At 44.2% G+C, this 27211-nt stretch overlaps 2 protein-coding genes across 8 annotated transcripts in view; one reads left to right on the forward strand and one right to left on the reverse strand.

Annotated features, from left to right (window-relative positions):
• The window catches only part of LOC311137065 (homeodomain-interacting protein kinase 2-like), a 96856-nt gene extending 78565 nt beyond the window's left edge, over positions 1-18291 (reverse strand). For all 7 annotated transcript variants that reach the window (XM_084171394.1, XM_084171393.1, XM_084171391.1 and 4 more), the window contains exons 1-2: positions 17977-18291; positions 1424-2573 (exon numbers count right to left, since the gene is read on the reverse strand). In XM_084171394.1, coding sequence (XP_084027520.1) covers positions 1424-2573; positions 17977-17995 — 1169 coding nt within the window. In that variant the 5' untranslated portion in view covers positions 17996-18291. The remainder of the gene's footprint in view (positions 1-1423; positions 2574-17976) is intronic.
• Positions 18292-20138: 1847 nt separating this feature from the next.
• Positions 20139-27211, forward strand: part of LOC311137066 (thromboxane-A synthase-like) — a 93933-nt gene continuing 86860 nt past the window's right edge. Inside the window, exon 1 of the mRNA XM_084171396.1 lies at positions 20139-20227. The gene's annotated coding sequence lies outside the window, so the exon portion shown is untranslated. The remainder of the gene's footprint in view (positions 20228-27211) is intronic.

Raw genomic sequence — 27211 nt, forward strand, 5'->3', positions numbered from 1 at the left:
TGATCTACTATATAAAATAAACATCCCACACCAACCCATTATCAACATAATCACCTCTCTGCAGAGTGTGTGTGTGTATATGTGCCTCACACCTGCTCTCCCCAGACTAGGCAGTGCCTAAGCAGCAACAAAGCTGCTCTCTGTGTGATCAGTATTAGACTTCTCTCTCCCCCCCAACGCTGTGTAACCCAAACAGCGGAGTTTGCTATAGGCAAAACATACTTTAAGAAGTAGGGGAGAAGAAAGCCCTACCCAGCGAGTCATCTGTTTCTAATGCTGGACCCGCTGGTGTGGATTACAGGGATGTAGAACTCAGCCTGACCCCACATCTCCATCAGCCTTGGTGGGGCGGGGGGAGCGGTCCGGGAGCATGTTTACAGTCCCTCTACATGTTTACAGTCCCTCTTCAATGAGGGGTTTCTCTGGCTTGTTTTTCTAATAACACAACTTCAAAAAAAATATTATCAGAAACTGGTCTTTGAGGGAAAATGTCTCTGCGGCAAATATTTCCCTGGTGCTGTCATTGTGGCGCTGTGACCACCACGCTGTAAAGCAGCACACTACTCAACAGACTTGCCTTCCTAATCTTCAAAGCAGCACCACAACATGGTTGTTTTATCATATTAAACACGATAAGCAGCTGGTTTCTCAGCAAGCCTTGGAGGTTTTACTGTCCCCCCATCTCACAGCGGAAAGGGGGAGGGTTAACACTGAGGAGAGAGAGAGAGGTAGAGAGGGAGAGAGAGAGAGGTAGAGAGCTAGAGGGAGAGAGAGAGAGAGGTAGAGAGCTAGAGGGAGAGAGAGAGAGAGAGGTAGAGAGGGGGAGAGAGAGAGAGGTAGAGAGCTAGAGGGAGAGAGAGAGAGAGAGGGGTAGAGAGCTAGAGGGAGAGAGAGGGAGAGAGAGAGAGAGAGAGAGAGAGAGAGAGCTAGAGGGAGAGAGAGAGAGAGAGAGAGCTAGAGGGAGAGAGAGAGAGCTAGAGGGAGAGAGAGAGAGAGAGCTAGAGGGAGAGAGAGAGAGAGAGAGAGAGAGAGAGAGAGAGAGAGAGAGAGAGAGAGAGAGAGAGAGAGAGAGAGAGCTAGAGGGAGAGAGAGAGAGAGAGAGAGCTAGAGGGAGAGAGAGAGAGAGCTAGAGGGAGAGAGAGAGAGAGAGAGAGAGAGAGAGAGAGAGAGAGAGAGAGAGAGAGAGAGAGAGAGAGAGAGAGAGAGAGAGAGAGAGCTAAAGGGAGAGAGAGAGAGAGAGAGAGAGAGAGCTAGAGGAAGAGAGAGAGAGACCCTAACCAACTACACCTCATAAGACTGGCACAAAGCTGTCCCATCTAAACCTTATCAAACCCTATTTTTTATCAAACCAACTGCCAGGTCTCTCTTGGGAAACCTCAATGGGATTTCCTGATTAAATCATGGTGAAAGAAACTGCTCTTACCTGTAGTATCTGGACTGCAGGTAGGTGGAGCACACAGCTTTGGACACGTGGCTGGCCGAGCCAAAGTCAATGACCTTGACGCGGTAGGGCTGCCTGGAGGGGTCCACCAGCATGATATTCTCCGGCTTTAGGTCAGCGTGAATCAGGCCCAGGCTCTTGAGCTTCATCAGGGCTGTGGCCACCTGCTGCAAGACCGGTCTGATGTACTTCAACGGCAGTGGACTGAATTTGTTCTGCTTGAGGAAGTCGTACAGGTTCTGCTCCAGCATCTCGAACACCAGGCACGTGTGGTTCTTGTGCTGGAAGCACTCGTAGGCACGCACAAAGTTGTAGTCGTCTGCACTCTCCGTGCTCAACCGGGCCAGAATGCTCACTTCGATCTGGCCCTGGCGCGCGTATGACGGGTGGTTCTTCAAGATCTTGATGGCAACAATCTCGTTGGTGCCCCTCTTCCAGCACTTGACCACCTGGCCGAAGGTGCCTCTGCCCAAGAACTCTAGCACCTCGTAGGTGTTGGTCATAGAGCAGACCACCTCGTGCTGCACCAACTGGTAGTCCCCTTCGTTGTTGGAACCACTGTTCTTGGAGGTGGCTGTCGATGTTGCCGTTGCCGTGGCTGCAGCCACAGCGGCCCCACTGGCTGCGTTCTGGATCATCGTTGTGCCGCTGCAGTGCTCCTCGATGATCGTCACACTGCTGTTGTCGAGCTCCTCACTCTTGCGCTTAAGCCCACATCGCTGGTAGGTGTCCAGCAGGCTGACAGTGCTGCGACGGGTCAGGTTGTGGACCGCTCCACCACTTCCTCCTCCGCTACTGCTACTGCCTCCACCGCCGCTACCGCTAACGCCCAACAGAGGCCCCAGATGCCCTGCGGTGCCCGAGGTACTGCTGGCCGAAGCGACCACGATGTGCCCCGTGCTAGACGGCAAGATGAGTGCAGGCTGCTCGTAGGGCAGAGAGGAGTTGATGCCAAGAGGGGTGGCGTGGGACACTTGCTGCTTGCTGTTCTGGCTGTAGACAACTTTGCTGTGCGTGCCGTACCCTGTCATATCCCAGTATGAACTCTGCTCCACCTTCAGCTTCTTCACGCTAAAGAAGGCACTTGACTGGAGAGTGTGAGGGGAAAAGACTTGCACTTGCGAGGCCATACCTGGAAAAAAGGAGGGGAGGGGGAAAAGGGAGGGGGGAGAGACAGAAAGTGAGAGGTAGGAATGTGAGATAGTGCTTGAAACACGAGCGGCGTCTTTAAATAAAGAGCGCTTAGGTCAGGGCCCATGCTGACACATCAATGCCTCACGCAACTGACACGTACACTGTACACTTAGAATCACATTGGTAATTCACAGTTTAAGGCAGCTATTCATAATTACGTATCATGTATGCTATTCAGGGCAAGAGAGAGAGAAATGTGTGCATAGATGTTTTAAAAATATATACAGTATTGGGACATGCTTCATTATAGGATATATATGACGTTTAAATAGGAACTTCGTGTATGAATGGTGACTATTTAGACCATTGATATATTCAGAGGAAATGCCATTTCTCGTCTGTTCCCTTCTGGACTAATGTAAACAGAGCTCTTGCGAATACCCAATAATAACTAAGAGAATCATCAGAGGAATACCTAAATGTGCACCAAAATGAGCCTTTCGAAAGTTGTGTGAGTTTGAAAGAATGATAGCAATTTCCTCCGCAAAATGACAACCCAGACCCTGCATAGATAGAGAGAGAGAGAGAGAGATAGAGAGAGAGAGAGAGAGAGAGAGAGAGAGAGAGAGACTTTTGAAACCACGGAGAAGCATTTCAACTCCATCTTAACCTCAGATCCTGAAGACAACCAATCAAAAGCGGTAAACTACGAGACACTGAGCTCATGGGAACCGGCTGCATCAGAAGCAAACAACGGCCCAAATATAACACGATCAAACAGGGTTTTTAGCACTGATGGTTGTAGCACTGAAAATACTATTACAGCACAAGCTTGCTTCCACTCAGGCCCTGTTTCTGCTATATTTACAGTCTCCCATGTACCCCGAATTAGTGTACTAACAAATTTAACAGCTACTACCTGTGTACATCTTCACTCACACTCACATTGCAATTTGTAAACATAAACAAAATCCACAAACACACACACTCAAAATCCTAACACACACCCATGCATGCACACAGTGAGTACAGTTTATACCAGACATAGCCCTAGCCTAATGCTAAAACCAATCCTGCTTTCCTGTATCCTTATAGATGACTAAACACAGTGACTCTGAAGAGAAGAGGTTGTGCAGGGGTCCAGGGGCTAATGAGTAGAACGTTTCCCCAATGTCTTGGAGGAGTTCCATGATGCTTCAGGAGTGTGTTGGGGCCAGGGAGCAGAGGGGGGAGACATGCTTAGTTACTCTGTCATTATTAGCCTTTTGAGTTCTGATAGATTATTAATTCACTGCAAATCTCCTCTCTTCCTCCTCTTCCTCCTCCCTTTCCTCCTAACGAATGTCTGTCTGACCCATTATAGCCAGGGACACTGGTCATCATAATGGTCATCTGGTCTTAAACGTAATGCTGCACACCGAAGCTGACACCTGTAGGCTAGTTGATTAAAGGGATAGTTGGGGATTTTGGCAACTTCCAGTCTTTGTGCTAAGTTAGTTAGCATTGGCTCGTGAAACTACCTCTAACTTCCTACATACTGGACGCAGGTACATAACAATGGTGTCCACGAGTTCATCTGACTCTGGAGAAGCAGATAAAGGGCTACATTGACGAAACACCAAACTATCCCTTTAAGCATATTACTAGGGGCTTTTGCTAGCCTCAAGCATAATCAAACTCCTCGTCTTGCATAAGGGTTAACCTATAGCCCTAGACACCCCTCTCTGTCCCCCACCCCGTACTGGTCTGTGTGGACGGCCGCTGTAGGGTTTAGACCCACCAAGCCAGTTTGCAACAACGTGTGGATGGAGGGAGTAATGGAGTAATGAAGACTGTCCGCTGGGCTATTAGGAGCAAGGCACTCTGCTAATCACATAAGACACCAGGGCCAGATGTCACTTGGATTACCTACCGATTCCTTTGCTGGGGACTTTACCGCTCAAAATAATTTGGGCACCGTCGGCGTAGTCACTAGTCACCTTCAGCGGTGCTGCCGCTGCTGCGTGGAACTGACTGGGAGCCTATGGGAGGATAACAAGATACTACAGAGCATTGGCCTACTGTTCTGATGGTGATGGAACATTCCAGGATTATAGCACCATGATTATGGATGACCAACAGTAACTGCATCGGCCAGGCAGCTTTGGGATTATGGCTTTAGGCTCAAACTGTAACTGCTCTTTCCATAGCAGCACCATCTGAAATTCTCCTCAAACTGACGTTAGTTATTAGTCATTGACTCCTGTTGGTTACTGTTCTGTTATCAGTATCCAAACATGAGCCACATGGGGAAATGTAGGCGACAGCTAGGACACTTGGCTCCACTTGCCTAACTGCACTGAAACATATTCTGTGGAAATACTTGGGAATCTGAACTGAAATATTTTCTGAGGAAATACTTAGGAAACATGGGGAATTGAATGTATCCATGACTCACTAGGGCAACTCTGGGAGCTGGGAACGTTACAGTTAACACAACTGGAGGGTTGAATAAAGAGTAACTGACTTAGAGACAGATACGTTTTTAAATGAACAAACAGTATGGGGTCAAATGGCTGGAATGTTATCTCTGAACAACATGCATAGGCAACAATGTGCACAATAGTACTTCACTGGAATGTCAGAACTCATGAATCACTGTATTGAATCGCCACTTAAGTTCAAACTGTTTAGAATCTGAACCCTGAACACTTAACAACCACCTCCCTTTTTGTTGTTGTTACTTGTTGGCTTTTTATATTTAAACCAACATTGTAGTCTACAAAGCCTCCAAATGCCCTCATGAAGTTTATTTGAATTTCTGAACTCTGCCAAACACAAAACTGTAAAGGGCCCATTGTTTGACGTTTACAATGTTGGAATGCCTTGAGTAGCCTGGCCCTCCATTTAAAATACCTTAAAGAGCATGGTGTGTTTAGTGCACTGCAATTAAGCAGCATACCACAGTGGCATTTCCCCCTGTTTAGAGGCAGTATGTTGAAATGGTAATGTTCAATGTCTTCAGGGGGAATTATGTCCCCTTTCAAAGATTAATCTGCTTTTTTGGAGGATCAAGTCAATTCTGCTCTCTTAGAAAAAAGGGTTCCAAAGGGGTGCTTCGGCAGGGGAACTACATGGAACCGTTTTTGGAATCATTTTAACTGGAACCAAGAAGGGTTCTTCAAAGGGTTCTCCTATGGGGCAGTCCAAATAAACGTGTAGGTTCTAGATATAACCTTTTTTTCTAAGAGTGTGCGAGGGAGCGAGGGAGCGAGGGAGCGGGAGCGGGAGCGGGAGCGGAGCGAGGGCGGGAAAAATAAAGGCTGGTGGACCTCTTGATCTGGTTACTGACTGACTAGGTCCTGTATAGCGGTGTGCATGACAACGTGCCAAAAAGCATGGCACTCTTCTCTAGAGGAGAGAGGAGGAATCAAATGCACGACCCTTCCTCAGTCATAAGGGGACCCTTCACAGGGCTAACCCTCTGTGAATGTAGCAGAAACAAGTCCAAGGTAAGAGCTGTAACTCTTTGTCCATAATAAGAAAGAGATGAGAAATAACAGTTATTTGCATATCACATCAACTGCTTGAATGGTACTGAACCATCCCCTTCAGCAGAATGGACAAGGAGTCCAGATGCGGTCCGCAAGAGATCACCAGAGGCCCATTTGAGGGCTGTCTGTCTCTCAAGGATGATCCAGGGCATTCAGGCATCTGTAGGAATCATCAGAGCGTATGGGGGGGCAGATCACTAGTTAATGACTTGACCTCTGTCTGTCGAGACAAAGCATTATCTCCCCTTGGCTCTGATGGGGACAGTGGCGTGAGAGGAGAGAGGGAGCAGAGCCCCTCCATCCCCTACCCTTCTCTGCTGCCCACTCCACTCAGCATCAGGGTCATCGCTATCCACCCCCCTTCCAGGCGAGAGAGATACCGTGGTGGGTGTCTGACTATCTGTCTGTCCGTCTGTCCATCCGTCCTTCAGGTCCCATAGCAGAGACTCTGCTGTGCCATAAACAGCACAGAGCAAGTCAGCCTCTCATAATAAACTATCAGGTGACTGGAGGTAAAAATGAATGCACCGGTGAAGAGGAACATATTGTCTGCTTGGAGTGAGCCAGTAAGCCATGTCATTCAGCCTGGCCTTGTGAGTCTGTCTGCCTGGAACTGTCCTTAGAGGGGGCGCTAGGGCCTGTTGCTCCCCCCACTGTCTCACATAAACACACACCACTCCAGGCCACTATTGACCACCCTGTCTGCTTTTATAGCTCCCATCTCAGCTTATTTATAGAATAATTCCTCAGAGAGGCATCCAGGGACAGCTAGTTAGCAGGCCACTGTACACAACAAAGTTCCTGTTCAACCTACAGTTAACTACTGCTGGCGGACTAGCTACCATACACACACACACACACACACACACACAAACAAACAGTGTCACACACTACAACAAAAATCCAGAAGGTCACTTGTAGCCAATGCATTCCAAATCTTCTTTATAATGAATAACAAATATTCTAGGGCCTAAGTGGTGGCCATGACCACGCATCTAAACTAAAAACAAAGCAGCCGCTCAGCACTTGTTAGATAATAGATTACAGCTTGTTATTCACATGCAGACCCTATAAAAAGCCAACTCTATGAGGTACCTTTGGCATGGTTTCATTCTGCCACAGCCTAACCTCTGCCTGTTTATTTATTAGACAAATTTCAATAAATTGTAGAATAATAATACGCCATTTAGCAGACGCTTTTATCCAAAGCGACTTACAGTCATGCGTGCATACATTTTTGTGTATGGGTGGTCCCGGGGATCGAACCCACTACCTTGGCGTTACAAGCGCCGTGCTCTACCAGCTGAGCTACAGAGGACCACATAGGAGAGAGAGAGAGAGAGAGAGAGAGAGAGAGAGAGAGAGAGAGAGAGAGAGAGAGAGAGAGAGAGAGAGAGAGAGAGAGAGAGAGAGAGAGAGAGAGAGAGAGAGAGAGAGAGAGAGAGAGAGAGAGAGAGAGAGAGAGAGAGAGAGAGAGAGAGAGAGAATAACATTGCTGCTACACTAGGCATTGAACCCCTCCATCCCTCTCAACCGACTCTCTTTTGACTACTGCTTCAGGTCACCAGGCAAACACAGCGGGGCCATGCAGGGACACACACTTGATAAGCAGCCTGCCGTTCTTCTCTCTGCTTATCACCCATGTACAGTACCAAGCCAACAGGCCTCTCTCCACTGCATGCTCTCTCCCTCTCACTCCTAATGAGCAGCAGGACAGCAGGTTATTGTTTGTATCTATAGATACATAGGCCTAAACATTCAGTCACCAAGGCAGACTAACCACATGTGATATAATTGTGTGTGTGCATGTTGAGGAAGCATGTTTGCAGTTCTTGCAGTGCTGCAAGAGCTGATCAAAGGCTGCTGTGCCAGGTTACAAACCCCTAAGACAGACACACACTGAGGACACACATGCACACACACACACACACACACACAACATATCTACAGCCATAATTCACTCTAAAGATCAACCAATAATGTAAAGATTTCTGAAAAAAACATGAACTGTCATAGACCATAATCAGATTGTGGATCAGTCTAACATTTTCCAATGAAATGTAATTATCGACCCAGACCAAACAATCAACAGACTAATAGAACAAGACATAGATACCAAACAGAGGGAATAATGCAATAAACAATCAAAGAGAAAATAAATGAACATCTGCTTTTGTCCTTTGTAAATTAACTGGGTTGTACTGAGAGCAGACAAATAGTAATAGCATTTGCGAAGGGGCACATTGGTATTACCCTAATATGATTATCATGGGGAAAGTGTTTTAATGGCTTTTCACTTGTTTCATTTCCAATATTATAAGCAGAGAAGGCTTTAAATCCTCCATGTCACTGTGCTGAAGATGGCAGAGAGAGAGAGAGAGAGAGAGAGAGAGAGAGAGAGAGAGAGAGAGAGAGAGAGAGAGAAAGAGAGAGAGAGAGAGAGAGAGAGAGAGAGAGAGAGAGAGAGAGAGAGAGAGAGAGAGACCGCTAGAATAGCATTCTGTCAATAGGTTGTGGTTTCAGAGACATTAGGAAGCACCAACCAGTCCAGTCCACTATGGAGGAGCATTTCCTGGAGTATGGGTGTGCCAAGGAGGAACCCAGGGGTCAACAGCTCTGCACTAATCTCCAACATACTGATGGAGCTACACCTGTACAACTCCCACCCAGTGGAGACACTGTACAGCCCAGCCTGGTCTCAACACAATGCCAGGAATGTATATGTGTGTGTGCCCACAAAGCCCAGCAGGTATTTTGAGTGACAGACACCCATAGCCTGCCCCTGCGTCTCTGCCTCGTCGGGCGGTGAACCCCGACCACAGAGGAACCAGTCATACCCGATGAGTCACCCAGCGACCAATCAGCAGAGAGGCAGGCACGGTGTTTTCAAAACATGTTTGATTTTGAGCAACAGCATTTTCTGGGAAGTGAGCTGGCCTATTAGCCTGGTCTTTTCTGGTGGAGTGCAGATTGGACTGACAGACAGACTGTGTTGTAGGGAAGCCATTGAGTCAATGTGTCTGATAATGATAAGTAGCTGGTGCTACTCCCACTCCCTGCTCTGCTCTGAGATAGCCAGGCCAGTCATGGAGGGGACAATCAATCCCCACATGTGGTTAGCCTTTCCTTCCCTTATTCCTTGTCTCACTCCACCTCCTCCTATTCGTTTCTGTTATCACATAGAACTTAGGGATGGGTCAGATCATGGCACACATGCTTCCCCAGGTGACAAGGGGCATGATATTTCAGGGGGGGGGGGGGGGTGGGTTGAAACAGAGCTTAAGACAAGGAAAAGGCCATGGTGCAGAGTCATTTAGCAGCTGGGTTCCTGTTCCAGTGAACTAACTGGTGGTTCTCTGAACAGGGGAGTAGCTTCCTCTCTGGAAGACCCTCCCTCTTTCTTCACAGAATCCAGGAGAGGCCACAGCAACAGACTAATATCAAGCAGGCAGGGCCACACACCAACACACCAACACACCAACACACCAACACACGTGAATTACACATAACATTTGAGGAGGGTATAGAGTTTTCAACTCAATGTGCACTAAACATGGCAGAGACTGTCTGGTGACATAGCTGCTGAGGTAATGAGGGAAACCAGCCAACTCAGCTCTCCACACAGTCTGGTTCACAGCCTAGGCAGCATAAGGACTTTAAGGATATTTACAGTGAGTATGCTCACAAATAACCAGACTTGGGTACAAATATAAAATCTTTCAAATACTTTGAGGGTTTGCTTTAGCCTGCCTGGACTGCAAGATTGGCGAGGTTTACACTATTCTATTGGTTCCATTGCTCCAGGCAAGCTCAATCAAGCCCAACTAAAGTATTTGAAATGATTTCAAATAGTATTTGAAACCAGATCTGCAAATACACAAGCCAATAGTCACCATATCAGCTTCTAGGGCGGAGTCCAGGCCTCAACTCCCTGACTCTGTCTATTTCAGGAAGCTAACGAGGCAAAAACAACAGTCCTGCAGCGCTGGAGATGGAGGACAAGCTTTCATATATCTAAAGGTCAGGTCTTGCCCTTTTTCTGAGGCACTTTCTCAGAAAATCCAGAGCTTTTGCTAGCCCCTGCCTGAGTGCACAGCTGCCACAGCCCATCATGGAGGACGAGGGGTGCCTGCACGTGTGTTTGCGTGTGTGTGTGTGTGTGTGTGCCATTAATCCTCAATATGAGGAGACAGGTTAGAGGAGACGGGTGCACCCCTGCACCCATTCTGCACCCCCCCTCCTCCTCCCCTGCACCCCCCACGACCTCTGAGAGCACCACGGAGGCCCATGTGTCCCTCCACCCCCCCGTTGCTCTGAAAAGAAGGGTCAGTTCTAAGAGCAGCCAAGCAGAGCAGTTTTAAAGTCGTTTTAAAGGACTGAAAGCCTGGTCTATGTAGCCATGAATGGGGCCTTGAAATAATAATAGCCAACTGGATATCAAAGAAATTGATAGAAAAAATATATAATAAGATGCATGAAAAGTAAAAGAAAAAAAACAGAAGAATCACATTTTTCTTTGAACATAATGTTACATTATTTTCTATTTTGGGCAGCTATGACAGTGACGAAAGCATGAGGCTATTATAGTTTCAAAATGGACTAAAAAGATAATCATGGGATGAAGTCAGATATGGGAAAGTATCTGAACTGTGGCCTGGGGGACATTCTTTTATTTTGCTTTTTCTTTTCACGTCAGCACGAATGGAGGAACCAGAGGCCAGTTGAATCAGTGATCTGGTATCAGTGTTCCCTCTACCCTCCATCACACCATCAAAAAAAAGCCAGTAACATCTGAGTCTCTGAGGGTGATGTTGACCACTCACACGTCAGTGATAGACTGAGCAACAGTCAGGAAGTAGGTGACTAGTCAGTGATAGACAGAGCAACAGGAAGTAGGTGACTAGTCAGTGATAGACAGAGCAACAGGAAGTAGGTGACTAGTCAGTGATAGACAGAGCAACAGGAAGTAGGTGACTAGTCAGTGATAGACAGAGCAACAGTAAGTAGGTGACTAGTCAGTGATAGACAGAGCAACAGTAAGTAGGTGACTAGTCAGTGATAGACAGAGCAACAGTCAGTAGGTGACTAGTCAGTGATAGACTGAGCAACAGTCAGTAGGTGACTAGTCAGTGATCCAGCAGAAACGAAAAAGAAGAGAGAGGAGAGAGAAAAAAAAAGATAAAGAAAGAAAGAAAGAAAGAAAGAAAGAAAGAAAGAAAGAAAGAAAGAAAGAAAGAAAGAAAGAAAGAAAGAAAGAAAGAAAGAAAGAAAGAAAGAGAAAGGATGAAAGATAAAGTAAAAGAGAGAGAGGGAAAAGAGAGAGCAGAACAGAAAGATGTGTGATTTTCATTTCCATGCCTGTTGATACCCTTGATTGGCCCAGTCTCTCTCTGTACTGTGAATTGTATCTGTCCCTTCTCTCTCCCATTGGCTCCCAGCAGAAGTGGGGCAGCCGCAGACAGCACATCTGGCCGTTTGAAGTCCTTTGGTTATCAGCCAAGTGTGTCGCTGTACCTGCAGCCATCTGTGAAGGGGCTGCCAGCCCTCCGCCAGCCAGCCGGCCGGCCGACGCTCCACTTCCCTTCCGTGACCGAGAGGGGAACGGTCCATACTCTCTCGCTCCGTCACTCTACACGGTGGGCTCTCTCTCTCTCTCTGTTGTGTGGGTAAGTCCAGAGTATTATGGGTCTGCATGAGACCACCCTCTAGTCTTGCTGCAACTCTGCCCAGTGCTTTTCCAGTCCTCACTTCATCATGTGCACAATGCATCTCTCTCTCTCCCTCCCCCTCTCTCTCTCTCTCTCGCTCTATCTATCTATATATCTATATGTCTACACTAAACTATGCTCTCTCCCTCTCCCTCCCTCTCTCTCTCCCTCTCTCTCCCTCTCCCCCTCTCTCTCTCTCTCCCTCCCCCTCTCTCTCTCGCTCTATCTATCTATATATCTATATCTATATGTCTACACTAAACTATGCTCTCTCTCTCGCTCCCCCCCCTCTCTCTCTCTCTCCCTCTCTCTCCCTCTCTTTCCCTCTCCCCCTCTCTCTCTCTCTCTCTCTCTCTCTCTCCCTCTCTCTCTCTCTCTCTCTCTCTCTCTCCCCCCATCTCTATCTCTCTCTGAAGTGGAGGAAAGAAGGCAGAGAACATGAAAGCCTTCATTAAAAATGGCCATCAATTTTTCACTTTGAAAAGCTCCCATTGAAAGGAAAAGAAGAGGGTGGGCAGTTAAAACGTGTGCTGTACTGTACCCATCCTGCTATGACAATCCTTTAAATATTGTAGACTGTAGTCTATACACAATGTTGGAGACATCCCACTGGTCACACACTGGTTGAATCAACATTGTTTCCACATAATTTCAATAAAATTACACTGAACCAATGTGGAATAGACGTTGAATTGGCGTCTGTGCCCAGTGGGATCATTGGACAGTATTGGGCCCTGGCTCCATGAGTGTAATGTGACATGCCATGATGAAAGGCTAGAAGACCCTGTCTGTGATAAAGGCGCAGTCTGTTTTTCTTCCAAAGAGTGCCATGCCAAATGGACTGGGTATGGGGGGGATATTATCCAAAACAATAGGATTAAGGGCCTGGACAATGTCCACTACCAAACAGGCTGGTATGCGGGGTGGGATGGGGTGGGGTGGGCTGGGGTGGGACGATAGGGGAGGGAGGGGTGGGAGGCATGATTACGAGAGCACAAAAGCTGTCGCTACAGAAGCCCCCACACCCCCTAAACACATCCCCCCAAAACCGGGCTTCCAATCTGCCCATCAGATGGTGTCCATTGGTGTCACATGGGTAGAGTCTGAGCTGACCAACGGCTTCTCATCTCACAAACAAACAGAGGGGTATTTGGGGGTGGGGAAGGGGGGATGGAGCAGGGAGGGGACATGGAGGAGAGCTGCTGGAATCACCAGGCAACCAGGCCTGAGGAGGCAACACAAAAAAACACACAGAGAAAGATTACCACCTCGAAGTTCTGCCGCTCTGCTGCACAGAAGTCATGGGAAAAGCAAAGCATGTGCTGTGTCAGATTCTCCCATACCATATCCATGACAGAGACGATAGAGTCTCTCACTACATGAGGAAGACACAATTAAAATGAGCCTTTATGAACCAGAAATTACTATACAATGAATAGCTTAACAAATACAACTTCACAACAGCTCTTATTCTGTTCCATTTACTCTATCCAGGGATAATGTCTCATCAAAGATGGAAGAAATAGCAAGCAGAGATCTGCGATACTTAAGCACAACACAAACCACAGCATCCAGATAGAGCTGGATGAACTGCGCAGGACCTGCTTGTCAGAGTCAGAGCCACAGGCAGCTGCTCTACACAAGCTGACAGCAAACACAGAGCAACAACAGAACTGCCTGCTGGAAAAAGGCCTTCACACATGCATAACACTCTATACGGAAATGCCTGCTGTCAGCACTGAGCAGCACATCCCCAGCCAAACACCCCCTCAAAATACTGAGCACACTAGCAGCAACTCACGTTAAAACGTGAGTTGTCCTCCAAAACTCATGCTGTCCTCCAAGATCTGACTGAGAGTGGGAGTAGTCCTTGCAGCCTTGAATGTTGCCAGTGCTGAATTTTTCAGCAATCGAGGAATCATGCACACTTGGACTAATTTAAGATAATCTGAATAAATTGCTCCTCGTTCTGATCGTCCCCATAACAAAGTTTTGAAATAATAGAACAGAGGCTGTAGAAATAGGCTACACACAGTAACGTTACAGTCCTATTGTGTGTTGCCTGTGAATGCTTTGTTCAGCCTGGCCTCTAACCTGTCATTTCAGCTCGGTCAGAACTCAACCCGCACCCATCTGTCCTCACCAAACCAAACCGCCAGAGCAGCACACCTGTGAACCATTTCACCAGACAGACACATCAGAGGGATCCCATTTCCCTCCCGCTTCCACAGAGATCTGGCTAACACACACTGACTGTCTGCTCTCATCAAACTCACATTGATTCTGACGTATTCCTAGTACCACCTCTCCCTGGCTTAGCTTATTCTATGACACGCTTTCACAGATCAATACCTCCAAGAACCTGAACAGTAGATTTTCGTTTCCTTTTCACATAGACTACTTTGAATAATGCAAAGGGGATGCTTGTAATGTTCTGCAGCATGTACATTTTCATAACATTTTCCAGCAGACTTCAAATAAGCAACTCCACAAAAGGGATGGGGGAAAAAAATCTGCAAGCTAAAGTGAAAGCATGTGATAGGCCTAAACTCTCGCAATGAGCTATTTGTGCATCGACAACACAGGGAGAGCGATGATCACTACCCAAGCTATGTACTGACCTGCTGACTACCCAAGCTATGTACTGACCTGCTGACTACCCAAGCTATGTACTGACCTGCTGACTACCCAAGCTATGTACTGACCTGCTGACTACCCAAGCTATGTACTGACCTGCTGACTACCCAAGCTATGTACTGACCTGCTGACTAACCAAGCTATGTACTGACCTGCTGACTACCCAAACTATGTACTGACCTGCTGACTACCCAAGCTATGTACTGACCTGCTGACTACCCAAGCTATGTACTGACCTGCTGACTACCCAAGCTATGTACTGACCTGCTGATTACCCAAACTATGTACTGACCTGCTGACTACCCAAGCTATGTACTGACCTGCTGACTACCCAAGCTATGTCACTAGCTAAACTCTCAAAACTCTCCACTCTGCATTTAAACATAATAGCCAGGAAGCTCAGTTCTAACTTAGTAAGGGGTGACTTGGCCCCAAATTCCTGTGGTTTTGCTGCAATTCTAATCAAAGTTGAAACCCTGTGACCTTGGAATGAAAACTGGGGTCCCGGCCCTATGAGGAAGATATAAATCAGCCAGCTACCAACAACAGAGTGAGAGAGGGGGCAGTCTCAGCCTTTCCCTCTATCTATCTTTATCTACCCACTGACAGAGCAAGAAGGGCACCATAGAAGACAGGGAGTGGTCCCTAAACCTCTCCCTCCTCCCCCCTTTCCCTCTTTTCCTATTATGTCTCTTAGAGAGACAGAGAATTCAAACACACATCAACACATAATGCATGTGTAGATCTAGAACAGCAGTGCTAGGCTAGCCTACAGTCCCTGTCACCACCACTACAATCATCATTATTATCATCATCATGATCCTCTCAGCAGCAGCCTCTCATCTATTCTCTGTCCATTTTTCAATGAGCGTGTCTCCGGCCTGGCGAATGCTCTCTAAGATATTGTTTGACCTGAGACTCTGCGAGACAGATCCACAAATTAAGCTAGCTGGTGCCCTGTTCTGGGCTGTCTGGCCCCCACTGACCCTCCCCTCTCTACACCCCTCCCAGCCCCCACTTTCCCCTGCCTGGGACATGAGTCTGTGTGTAAATACTAGCTTTTCCACAGCTGGGGGCCTGCTGATCCTGTTCCCTCCATCATACATTCATCAACGTGTCCGTTTGGGTTATGAGACTGGGAGACTGGGCTCACAGGGTGCTGGGCAGCCAGAGCTTAGACTAACACACAAACTCAACAGGGCAGAGACAGGCAGGGGCCAGGCCAGGGCGGCAAGACTGGCACGTCTGGCTCCGAACCACCACCACCACCACCACCACAGTGTCCCGAAGACACTAGCTCATCTACCCTCGGATTCCATATGCACACTGTTGATCAAATCAAATTCCAGCGGTTTGTTGGTACTAAATTGATCTTGAGAAAAAACCTGGAGGAGGCAGTGCCTATTGCACAGTACCTTTAACATTACTACAGTGGGCTAAATCAGGGTCACACAGAGTGTTTCTTGGTAGTCTTAAAGAAATCTACTTTGAAACAAAAGTATACACCTCACACCCATGGTTACGGACAACAAAAAGAAAGAAGACACCTGTACCATGTCAGATATAAGTTAAGTTGAAATGTATTCAGTTTGCGTCCCAATATTACATCACAGAAGAATGAAATATATTTTTTTAAACTTTTGACATAGAAACACTGGATTTTCTGCGGGTTTTTGAAATAATGTTTATTAATTATGAAAAATATTAATAACATTCCACCCATGTGGCCACTAGATCATTTGACTGCAGGAAAGGGCTACAGATAGAAAAACAATTATTCGGGAGGGAGACATTTCAGTCTTGGTTATTGAATGTCCACAGAATACCAGCATCATAATGGTCTCTTTGCACATGGATGGTCCCTGTCACCATTTTCCACCAGTGGATGTGCCCATTTCCATTGCTGTTCCTGGCTGCAGAGAAGGTAGACAATTAATTCCTCTGCTTCTCGCCATGATGAAAGGCAAGCCAGGGATTGCCATTTCAACTAATTACCTTGCACAGTGGAGTCTCATTTCAACTCTCCTTTTCATGCTAATGCAAGCCTATTTGGCTGTTGAGTTTAACATGCAGAGCTCTCTAGCCAGTCTGCAACTAATCAGTCTGGCTGGATTGACATAAAGGATATGACCATGCATGTAGCCTACGTTTCACAAATCTAGTGAAACAAATTGCCTACTAAATAATCTGTCATTTGTCCCTCTCTAACTAAAGTTTCAGCTGTAGCCTATGATTCATGAGGATATAGACCTAAATTGGAATGACATGCTTCATAAAAATGACTAGGCCTACGCTATTTGTTTTGTCACAACTTAGACCTACACCAACATCCAAACTAAATCAAAAATCCAAACTAAATGTGATTGTATATGTAGTTACTGGTTTGTTACAAAGGGTTGTATTCCAAGTTAAACCAGCAGAGGGAGCACGGACTAATAGTAAAATACTCAAATGGCAATTATAAAGACATACATTTTCACATTACACCCTAACCAAAAAAGAAAGTAATGTTTCCTTTTTTCAGGTTAATGACAAGAATATATGATTTTTTTAAACTAAAGCGCATGGAGGTGTATTGTGCAGTAGCCTATAATAGGAAAAGATTATGGATATTAGTAGATGACCAAATAACATTTGCCCTGGTAGTCATCACAACACTGAGGTACTGTATAGAACATTACAATTGTACCATAGCCATGAGACCTGTCCCTATCTGCTCTGCCTTATTCCAAGAAATAAGGCTCTTTACCATGTGAAACATTGTAACAGAACAGAATAGCACTCTCCTCTACTCTTATGTCTTTAGGGCAAAGCATTTTTCCTCAACATGCTGAGTACAATTCTCTCAATGGGATTAGTCACAGACGTAATGCAGCAACAGCAGTAGGCTACATAAGCATGTCTTTGCTTTTTGGTTGAAAATGCATCTTTGCACCAATGAATAAACGTTATGGAGCACTAAACATTTAACCATAAATTTTAACTGTAGGTTTTAAATGTAGATAAATTAGGCTAAATTTGCTCTCCGGTTGCGTGACTATGTGCGAACTGCGATGTTCTTTCTTCTCGCCCTTTCTCTCTCCTCTGTAGGCTATAGAGCAATGGTCTAATTTCAACACCAAGATTATTCGGAATCAAATACAATAGCTTTCAAATGAAGATTTCGAAATGTATTTGTAGCCGACTTGATTCAAATCGTGGGATATCACACATGAACATCAGAAGAGAATAATTATGACGGCTAGGGATGCAGACTGTAGCCTACATAATGATTCGACCATCGATGTCACACTATATGTTTGCAACCAGAGCAATAACTATTATGATAATCTGACACATATTATCAAACTAATATGGAGCTAAACTAAAGACTAAACAGAAAATGCATCATTCTATCATGTTGTGATACAAAGAAGCTATAGGGTGCAAGACAGTTATCTCTCTTGCCTCTTTCTTATTCGCAATATTATTTTATACAAGACTGGTTGAACACAAAAAGACTTCAGATATAAACATATCTTACCTTCGTATACAGGGGCCATCAGTGCAAGGACTTCTGTTATTCATGGCAAAAAATAAAGCTAGATTTCTGTTCAGAACTCAATAAAAATCTGCCATCTTGAGCCCCTGACAGAGTCGCTGTCTCCTGCATAACTAGCCCAGTTCATTAGTGAGAATAAAAATCTAAAATCCCATCCAAGATTACGAATTCGTGCTCAGTCCACGGGAAAAAATATAGTGTATTATTTCTGCAACAAAACCCTGCCGATTGTGAATTGGTTTTTGGCTCAAATTTTGAGCCAAATTGCAGGTTGACTTCAGCTAGTGTACGACATGTCTGTAGAGTCCCTGCAAAAGTTGCAATGCGAGCGGAGCGAGTTTGGTGTACAGTATAGTCAATTGACTATCGAGTCGATCATAGTCATAGCATGGGAAAAAATGCATATATTTGTCTTTGTCTTAACATTTACGTGTAGTGTAACTTTGTAACTATTAATTTAGAACGTTTAATGTAATTTGATATTTGGAGAATAGGCCAACATATAAAAATGTATATAAAATAATAGTGGGCTATAGGTTATATGCATGTGGATGTGGTAGACTTAATTTATAAAAACATGGGGCTTGCCGACTGTGCAAAATGTTTTTAGACATCTCACCTGTCTGATTCATGTTATATATTTAAGCAACATAAAAAAATAGGGTCTACTTCCCAAACTCGGTCCTGGGGACACCAAGTGTTACACGTTTTGGTTTTTGCCATAACACTACACAGCTGATTCAAATAATCAAAGCTTACTGTTGTTAATGATGAGTTGATTATTTGAATCAGCTGTGTAGTGCTAGGGCAAAAAACAAAACGTGCACCCCTTGGGGTCCCCAGGACCGAGTTTGGGAAATGCTGGTCTACAGGCTAATTGCAATCATTAATTAAGCTGTAATTATGCTGTAATTAACTCCCCCAAGTTGGCAACCTCCTAATATAAAAAATGACATCCTAACTAACACAAATAATATCAGGTGCGTAGTAACCTCATTTTAACCACTATTATTACCAAAAGATCTACAGGAACAAGTGCAAATGTAACATGTCATGAACTATTATGCATTAACCCGGTATTAACTGGGTCTAGTTTTAGAAATGTGCATTTGCATTGTGTTGAATGATTCTGTGGGCCATTCGTCGTGCCTGTATCAAGCACTCATACAGTATGACGACATTATATTTTCACAGAATGAACTAGAGCGGAATCAGATTACATAGGCTCACACAGATGTGAGTAATCTGTCATTTGCTAGCAACACTAAAATTCACCCTCTGCACTATTTTCCCCAGTCACACCCCGGTACATTCTATATTCTTAACGAGAATATTTATTTTCACCCTGTTTATAAGAATATAAAAATAATGTGCAGTGATGTAAACATAGGGTTCATATAGAACCATCACTAAAATAATACATTCAGCAGGCTATTATGGATATTTTGAATGCATGAGTCTAAAACAAAATACGGTGGTGCCGGTGAAATAACATCAAGAACCTCATTTGATTGTAGGCCTATAGCCTATTTACCAATCTGGACTCTAAAGTCAGTGCACTGCCAACTTTGCGTGCACCTCACCTTGTTCGACATCCTTCTCATCCTCTCCACACAGCAACTTCTGCATCTGATCAAATCTGATCAGAGTCAAGCATACCCATAGAATTAGGAGTTAAAATACTAATAGGATCTCATACCATTGTAGCCATCATCTGGAATCCTAAAACATAAAACATAAAATAACTATTAGAACAGATCACCTGTTCTCCATAAAGTCAGCCATAAACCTACAGTACATAGCCCAATGCTAGGCAAGAAAGCTTATTCTAGTTCAGGCCACTGTTAACTAGGCTACTAACAGTATCATATATGACTGTAAACCAACTCTGTTATACAGGCACATATGATAGTATATTCTCTGCAGAGTAATACAAATGCATTGCAATAGGCTAATCTGATTTATTTAATTCCCCAATCTATATATGCCAAGTATGTTGATAGAAAAGCCTTTCAATTTGATAACAGATTGTTTTACTTTACACAATTCCTTTATATAGCCTATCCTTATCGGATCAGCTGCTTTTGCTTGAGCAAAAAGACTTCAACTACCAGGGAGCAAAATCCACGCAGAAATGTAGTCCTTCTAAAGAACTACAATACGTATTCTTCTCTTCTGTGTCAACAACCAGAAATGGTCTAACAACTATAGTCTACAATCAAGTAAAAACGAGGTAAGAACTAAAACGTAAATAGATACAGTAACTCTGTGTAATTTTGTTCACTCTCTGTAACACTTGAAGCTTCGAGTGACTGCTGTAATGTGTCTAAATGTACCAGTTGTGATCACGCGCAACCTTCAGTGACATAACGCAACATTGTGGCATTATCAAACACTAGTCAATCGTATTACAATGCAAATATACCATATTAAACGAGCACATATTTTGACCTGGGTTATTTGATAGCTAGCACCATATTTGTTGACGTCAAATTCTACGATATCAGTCGAATTAGGCTACATAATGTGACACCAGCTCAATGCAATGTAGCCATCTCTTCTAGACGGTCTTGGTCGGTACATAGTATGATTTATCAGTCTCTGTACGTGGCTTGGACAAACTTTAACATAAATGAACGAATTGTTGAATTATATGAAAGGAAATTGGCAAAATACTGTTTGAAATTGTTCTAGAAATTAGAATACAGTTGTATTAGGCTACATGTCATTACACCAAGAAAGTAAAACAACATGGTGAATAAAAAGGTATGGTAGGCTATCTGTACAATTTAATGTGGGATTATTTAAGATAATCTTTGAAGAGGTAGGGTTTCGGAAGATGGGCAGGGACTCTGCTGTCCTAGCTTCAGGGGGAAGCTGGTTTCACCATTGGGGGTGCCAGGACTCCGAAGAGCTTCAAATCAGTGACTCTCCGAAGAGACTCACTGCTTTGATGTTTTCAGAGAACGACAGGGTGTTGTCCAGGGTCACTCCAAGGTTCTTTGCACTCTGGGAGGGAGACACTGTGGAGTTGTCAACCGTGATGGAGAGGTCTTGGCGCTCCCTGGGAGGAAGAGCAGCTCCGTCTTGTCGAGGTTGAGCTTGAGATGGTGGGCCGACGTCCAAGCTGAGATATCTGCCAGGCATGCAGATGCAGGTCACCACCTGGGTGTCAGAAGGGGGTAGGAGAAAAGTAGTTAAGTGTCATCTGATAGTTCACAGTGTCGAAGGCAGCAGATAGATCTAGGAGGATAAGAACAGAGGAGAGTGGAACTTTTGTGAGTGCAATGTTTACTGTTCATTTTTTATTATTTATTTCACTTGCTTTGGCAATGTAAACATATGTTTCCCATGCCAAAAAAGCCCATTGAATTGAATTGAATTGAGTGAGTCAGCTTTGGCAGTGTGGTAAGCCTCCGTGACACAGAGAAGAGCAGTGTCAGTTGAATCCTGACTGGTTAGGGTCAAGAAGGTTGTTCTGAGAGAGATAGCAAGAGAGTTGCTCAGAGACAGCACACTGAATTGTTTTGGCAAGAAAATAAACAAGGGATAAGGCCATAATAGTAGGGTAAGGGATTTTTGATGGAGGTTACCTTAGCTGATGTGTGAAATGCTTCTAAGCAAATATTTCACTAACTGGATTCTGAATTCCTACAGAAGTCTAGTCTGAATAGTTAATTTCACAAGCATGTTGTCTGGTATCTCATACGTCTATAAGTTAACAATGACGTAACGTAGGGTGGAAGTTTATGCAGATGATATTTATAAACAAAAAGAGTGCAATGCATCAATCTACAAGACTTCAAAGATGGCCAGGCTACTTTCTGATACAGAATGCAGTGATATGTACTGAACCTATCGCCTGTTATAAGAGCTCCTGAGCTCCTGAGTGGCGCAGTGGTCTAAGGCACTGCATCGCAGTGCTAACTGTGCCACTAGAGATCCTGGTTCGAATCCAGGCTCTGTCGCAGCCGGCCGCGACCGGGAGACTCATGGGCGGCGCACAATTGGCCCAGCGTCGTCTAGGGTAGGGGAGGGAATGGCCGGCAGGGATGTAGCTCAGTTGATAGAGCATGGCGTTTGCAACGCCAGGGTTGTTTTTTCGATTCCCACGGGGGGCCAGTATAAAAAAAATATCTAATCACTAACTGTAAGTCGCTCTGGATAAGAGCGTCTGCTAAATGACTAAAATGTAAATGTAAATGTATAAAGCGTAGTGCGCTATGATAAACTGTCCAATTGCTTCAATAAATTGGCAGCTGTGTTAATATAGGCAATATCCCCATAGTCTATAACCGGTATGAATGTCGAATGAATTATTATTTTTCTGCTATTTAATGAAAGGCATGACCTATTCCTATAAAATAAGCACATTTTAATTCTTAATTTCTTAACTAACTCATCATGCTTTTTCAAAAAGCTTTTCGTTAGTCCAGATGTCCAGATATTTATAAGCGGGGACACGATCAAGTATTCAGACCTCTTGACTTTTTCCACATTTTGTTAAGTTACAGCCTTATTCTAAAATGGATTAAATAAAAAAACATCCTCATCAATCTACACACAATACCCCATATTGACAAAGCGAAAACAGGTTTTTAGAAATGTTTGCAAATCTATTAAAAATTAAAAACAGAAATACCTTATTTACATAAGTATTCAGACCCTTTGCTATGAGACTCGAAATTGAGCTCAGGTGCATCCTGTTTCTATTGATCATCCTTGAGAAATATTCACAAAACAACTTGATTGGAGTCCACCTGTGGTAAATTCAATTGACTGGACATGATTTGGAAAGGCACACACCTGTCTATATAAGGGCCCACAGTTGACAGTGCATGTCAGAGCAAAAACGAAGCCATGAGGTCGAAGGAATTATCCATAGAACTCCGAGACAGGATTGTGTCGAGGCACAGATCTGGGGAAGGGTACGAAAACATTTCTGCAGCATTGAAGGTCCCCAAGAACACAGTGGCCTCCATAATCCAAGACACTTCCTAGAGCTGGCCGCCCGGCCAAACTGAGCAATCGGGGGAGAAGGGCCTTGGTCAGGGAGGTGACCAAGAACCCGATGGTCACTCTAACAGAGCTCTAGAGTTCCTCTGTGGAGATGGGAGAACCTTCCAGAAGGAAACCTGGCACCATCCCTACGGTGAAGCATGGTGGTGGTAGCATCATGCTGTGAGGATGTTTTTCAGCAGCAGGGACTGGGAGACTAGTCAGGATCGAGGCAAAGATGAAAGGAGCAAAGTACAGAGAGATCCTTGATGAAAACCTGCTCCAGAGCGCTCAGGACCTCAGACTGGGTCGAAGGTTCACCTTCCAACAGGACAACGAACCTAAGCACACAGCCAAGACAACGCAGGAGTGGCTTCGGGACAAGTCTCTGAATGTCCTTGAGTGGCCCAGCCAGAGCCCGGACTTGAATCCGATTTAACATCTTTGGAGAGACCTGAAAATAGCTGTGCAGCGACGCTCCCCATCCAACCTGACAGAGCTTGAGAGGATCTGCAGAAAATAATGAGAGAAACTCCCCATATACAGGTGTGCCAAGCCTATAGCGTCATACCCAAGAAGACTCAAGGCTGTAATCGCTGCCAAAGGTGCTTCAACAAAGTACTGAGTAAAGCATCTGAATACTTATATAAATGTGATATTTACGTTTTTTATTTTTAATAAATTTGCTAACATTTTTAAAAACCTGTTTTTGCTTTGTCATTATGGGGTATTGTATGTAGATTGATGAGGGGGAAAAAACAAGTTAATCCATTTAAGAATAAGGCTGTAGGTCATGATGTCCTGGCTTATAGTAGGAAGAATTTAATTGAGATGAATTTCCATCAGAATAGATGACTGTTTTGAATCATGTTATTAACTCTATGCCATCCTCCTAGACCTGTGGGGTATACTACAAAGCAGGTTCAATGAGTTAGCCAGCTAACTTTGATAAACAGCCAAATAACTGTTGTTTTCTGGTTCAAAAGCAAAACATATGTTTTTGGTTGTTATGAAAAATGCATGCAGTATTTATTTTGATTAATATGTAAGAGTAATATGATGAATGTTAAATACACTATGTCTTGCTTAATTTCAGGAGGCTAATGTAAGTTGTGAACTGTTTTTGCTTTCTTTGTCTGCTTGTGTGCAAATGCCCTTGTGGTTTCTGTTTGTTTGCAGTGTGGTGATGTTCCTGCTTATGAAAAGAAACTGGGTTACACTGTGAAGCAGCCTTTTATCTGTAAACACAGTTAGATTGATTTGACAATGATTGTTCCACTCATCTGCTTTTTTGAGTTATGAGCCATGTGCATTGAAACAATGCACAGCTCAAACATGACCAATACACAGTAAAGGCAAAGATAAGCCATCAATGCTAAAACATAGTCTATTTATTTTTTATCAACTGTGTTTCATACCACACAACATTCAGAAACACTGAACACTGCCATTCTATAGGCTTAGTCTCTGTCTCTTGGCCTGTAGGCTACATTATTGTCCAGAGTGTACTGCACTAATTTAGCTCATTTCTCCAGTCTGTACCACACATTGAGTGTGACTGAGTGTGCTTGTGCTTGTTCAGAAGGTCAGTGTGTGATCATCAGTAGCAGGCCTGGCCTGTATGTTCCTCTCAGAGGGTTGATCATTCAGTAACACATTGTTACAGAGGACAGCAGGGCAGACAGGACAGAGGAGGCTCTCAGCCTCAGGGCTCTCTCTAAGTAGGGGAAGGGTGAAGAGCTAAAACGAATAATTGACAGTGAAGGGGATGTTACCTTGGAAATCCAAACCTGCAGAGTTTGAGAGAGTTGAAGTAGGCCCAGAGCAGTCTGTGAATAAGTGTTTTTCTTATGTACTGACATGTGCTTTAACTGCTGGCAGGCAGGCAGGCAGGAGGTTGAGTAGGGTGCAAAAAGTGTGTTTTATTCACAAAATAAGGATAGCTTAGTTATAGCAGTGGTTAGGATAAATTATAGGCCTAATGTCTGCAAACATAGGCAAAAAGGACTTACAAAACAAACAAACGATGAACAAAAACTTCATCCAAGAAATCCAAAACGAATTGAACTCAATCCAAACTGGATTTGACCTAAGGAAACAGGCTACGAGTAGGCCTACTGTGAAACAAAATACAGCCTACCCACATACTGATAGGCCTACTCATCAGAGCTCCTCGATGTTGATCAAGAACACTAGGAAAGCCAGGTAGAAATACCTTTGTGCTAAACCATAGCTACAATGAACAGGGGTGCACATCACCGGTTAACTGTTAAAATACACAACACAGAGGCTATAGAACTGTCTAAAAGCAGACTTATCACAGTATTTAAATGCCTTATACTCAAGCATTTTACAATAGAAGATATCTCATGATTAACAAATAAACAACAAATATAAAATGGCAGAACCTGCTGGGAACAGGTGTGCACGCTTGTGGATTAACCGCGGATGTACACTCACACGTCTGCTGGAGCGCGTCGTGAAATGTGCGAACATGCATCCGAAGAAGCGGCGCCAAACACGAAGTAACCACACAAAATAAATGCAAAAACTGAAGGAAAATAACTTCACTTTATTAGCAAACCTGACTCATGATTAGCATTTATACCAACATTCAAATCTCAAGAAAGTTGGGGCAAGTCTAGCCTGTTGGTCCAGACGGGTGATCGCAAGTCATGATTAGCCTAATTCAAGAGCGCCTGTCGCCATTACATAACCTGGCTAAGTACAACTTTTAACGTGTAAGTCAACAGCCATTGTGTGTTTTTTACAAGCACATCTTTCACTTGCATCATCTCATGCGTCATGATCTGACTTTTTAAATGCTTTGACTTCCCATTGCAGCCACATAGGGGAGACCAGGGCACAAAGTAACAGCTAAACCACTTAAAAAGGTGTTATTCAATGTGCTAAAGGACAGATACATATGTACTGGGGGGGAGGGGCTGATCCAACTCAAGGTGTCATAAAAAAAATGCACCCCCTCCCTCCCCAACATTACAAATATTTTCACATGACCCTCCCCTTGTACTGTGAAATAAATTGAACACCCTCCCCCTCATAGAATTAACTCAAAATCATGTACAAAAATAACAATAACTCTAGCGACCCTGTGTTTATAAACGTGGATATCGACTTTGCCACTTCAGCATGCTTTTGTGGCACTGTTGATGAAGGTTGAGGGTTCGCCAACCACCACAGACGAGCTCACTCTCCCTGCCTGTTTCATTACACTACGATCAGAGCCGGCTGCAGACAATAATCAGCTAAGGGGAAATCAGATTTTCAACATTTGTATATTTATAAATATATCAAATATATGCAACACATTTTCCACCAACAGGTTTCTGTGCCAATGCACCACACAACCAGTAAACAAAGCATACTGACTTCGGGCACTTCAATATCATGGTTTGTGTTCTCAACACCACAATAAATAGACTATGTCAATCTCCACAAACAGAAAAAACATCCCTCCCTACCTTGTAGGTTACCCAGTATCGAAGGCTTGGCTTGACAATCTCTGAATGTCATAAAACTTTTTGGTGTTTTGTTACAGATGTTTCTTTCCATTCATCAATTGGCCGCTGCACAGTTTGGATTGATTAATTGTATTTGTCAGTTAAAATAATACATATACAAAGATTTTTTTAAATGACCGGGATTGCACAATAAAGTTGAGGACTTATTTCCATTGTGGTCCTTATTTTTTTACATAAATATATGTACAATTACATACATAGAGACAAAAAAATGCTCAACCTCCAGATGAGTATGAGGGGGGAGTTTAAGTACAATTCTTACAAGCTTGTTTGGCTGGTAGCTTATTCTTTAGATGTTTGGGGCTGCTGGTGAACCATGATATGCAGGCATAATCAAAGTGACACTGGACTAGCACACTTGCCAGAGTCTTTAGGGTGTCTATAGCTAGGTTTCCATCCAATTGGCAAAAGATTTTCATGTGAATATTCTAAAATCTTCATAAAAACATATGCTGTACAAAACACAAGGAATAGTTTTTAAATGTGGCTCATATGGCCAACATCCCTCGTTTATTGATTGCGCTGGCTGCGCCAGGTTGAATCTGAATGCATATGGATGTCCATTAAATTTCTCAAATGTCCGGTAAATTAAAATCTTCCCTGTCATGTTGTCCGGTGCCATATTTTCCTAAAGAAAACTCTGAAATTTGGCACCGGACAACATGACAGGGAAGATT

This window comes from Coregonus lavaretus (assembly GCF_964263955.1).
Source record: "Coregonus lavaretus genome assembly, chromosome: 11".
Classification (NCBI taxonomy): Eukaryota; Metazoa; Chordata; class Actinopteri; order Salmoniformes; family Salmonidae; genus Coregonus; species Coregonus lavaretus.